Genomic DNA, 2192 nt, shown 5'->3' with positions numbered 1-2192 from the left:
CGGAGCCCAGCTGTGTCCCAGCAGTGCCCATGGCCTGTCCCTGCCTGTGACACGCAGCAGGACTCGCACCACCCGCACAGAGCTGTTGGCCTTACACCATCACAGCAGCTCCAAAGGAGAGAGTGGAAGTAATAAGAGAGGAGCTCTGAAAAGACCAAGCTCTGCTGCTCCCTGGCTGTGCTGCTCTGCTGGGACTCTTCCCTGCCCCACGCCTGCAAAACTGGTCCTGCCCTCCAGCTTCAGGGATGGACTCAACCAAAGGATCTTGAACAAAGACCTTGCTGATGGGTCCTTTCTTTCATGTGAATACACACAGAGCAGACTCCTCATTGACACAGTCCCTGTCAACAGTCCCATTCAGCCTGTAAACAGGGAATAAGATGCATAACAAAATCTTTTGGGTACAACATTAACATAGGAGAAGAAAAAAAGCCCCCAAAGCACCACCACCAAAACAACCTGAGAAGGCAGGCTGGGCCTCTAATGATTACACTTTAGCCTATGGAGCTGAAAACAGGCAGGTTTTTGCTTCTGGAAAGCATCCAGTCATCATTTTCCTCAGGGCATCCTTGAGCTCCTGGTTCCTCAGGCTGTAGATGAGGGACTTCAGGGCTGGAGGCAGCACCGAGTACAGAACTGGCAGTGCCAGGTCCACGGATGGGGAGGACCTGGAGGGGGGCTTCAAGCAGGCAACAAAGCCAGTGCTGAGGAACAGGGAGACCATGGCCAGGTGAGGGAGGCACGTGCAAAAGGTTTTGTGCCATCCCTGCTCAGAGGGGATCCTCAGCACAGCCCTGAAGATCTGCACATAGGAGAAAAGAAGGAACACAAATGAACCAAAAGTTAAACAGATGGAAAACACAACAAGCCCGAGTTCCCTGAGGTGGCAGTGTGAGCAGGAGAGCTTGAGGAACTGTGGGATTTCACCCAAGAACTGGCCCAGGGCACTGCCCTGGCACAGGGGCAGGGAAAATGTATTGGCCGTGTGCAGCAGAGCAGTGAGAAAGGCACTGGCCCAGGCAGCTGCTGCCATGTGAGCACAAGCTCTGCTGCCCAGGAGGGTCCCGTAGTGCAGGGGTTTGCAGAGGGACACGTAGCGGTCGTAGCACTCGACGGCGGCGAGGAGGGAAAACTCCGCTGAAATGAAAAAGAGGAAGAGAGAGAGAAAGAGAAAGAGAGAAAAAGAGAGAAAGAGAGAAAGAGAGAAAGAGAGAAAGAGAGGAAGAGGAAGAGGAAGAGGAAGAGGAAGAGGAAGAGGAAGAGGAAGAGGAAGAGGAAGAGGAAGAGGAAGAGGAAGAGGAAGAGGAAGAGAGAAAGAGAGAAAGAGAGAAAGAGAAAGAGAAAGAGAAAGAGAAGGAGAAAGAGAAAGAGAAGGAGAAAGAGAGAAGGAGAAAGAGAAAGAGAAAGGGGCTGTGCAGCACCTCCTGCGTAGGAGGTGGTTGTGGTGTCCCAAAATGGAATTGTGCATGGCTTTGGGGACAGTGGTGCAGATGGAGCCCAGGTCGGTGAGGGCAAGGGTCAGCAGGAAGAAGAACATGGGGCTGTGCAGGTGCTGGCCGCAGGCTCCGGCGCTGATGATGAGGCCGCTGCCCAGGAGGGCAGCCAGGGAGATGCCCAGGAAGAGGCAGAAGTGCAGGAGCTGCAGCTGCCGCGTGTCTGCCAATGGCAGCAGGAGAAAGGGGCTGATGGAGCTGCTGTTGGACATTGGCTGTGTGTGGACATGGGGACCTGTTCATGGAGAAAAGTCAGTGACAGCTTAAGGGAAACGGCTCTCAGCCAAATCAAAGCCATGTCCCACAAATGCTTCTCCTGTCACACACTGACACCTTATGGGGATTCAGAGTGTCGCCACGGAGAACGGCTTTGGCTGGCCTGGGGCCTTGCGAGAGACGAGAGACGGGGCGGGCCGGGGCCGCGTCTGGCAGGAGGCGAGACAGAGCAAGAGGCGAGACAAAGAGTAGGATAGTTAACGGGAGATTGGGCGAGGAGATGGTAATCTGTAGCCCTTGGAGATGTAAAACATATAACCTTAGAAGCTGAAGTTTGTAGCTGCTGAACTGTGGGTTTGGAACAGTATATAAAGATGTGACTCGTGCGAGGAAATTTGGCTTTGCATGCGGCCGGCGAAGTCCGTGTTCCATCACCGACAACACCCTTCTGTTTTTCTAGCAGATCTTCCTTCAGCTCCAGCC

The 2192-nt window shown here is 53.8% G+C and overlaps 1 protein-coding gene across 1 annotated transcript; it reads right to left on the bottom strand.

Annotated features, from left to right (window-relative positions):
- Window positions 1–499: 499 nt before the first annotated feature.
- Window positions 500–1075, bottom strand: LOC138101979 (olfactory receptor 14J1-like; the record flags this gene model as incomplete). Its single annotated transcript, XM_068999725.1, has 1 exon — window positions 500–1075. A coding segment is annotated over one exon (576 nt), but the record flags the coding sequence as incomplete, so codon positions are not given.
- Between the last annotated feature and the right edge of the window lie 1117 nt (window positions 1076–2192).

This window comes from Aphelocoma coerulescens, unplaced genomic scaffold, assembly GCF_041296385.1.
Source record: "Aphelocoma coerulescens isolate FSJ_1873_10779 unplaced genomic scaffold, UR_Acoe_1.0 HiC_scaffold_60, whole genome shotgun sequence".
In the NCBI taxonomy this organism is placed as follows: Eukaryota; Metazoa; Chordata; class Aves; order Passeriformes; family Corvidae; genus Aphelocoma; species Aphelocoma coerulescens.
The sequence above is the reverse complement of the archived record's forward strand: the minus strand, read 5'-3'. Positions and strand labels throughout refer to the sequence as shown.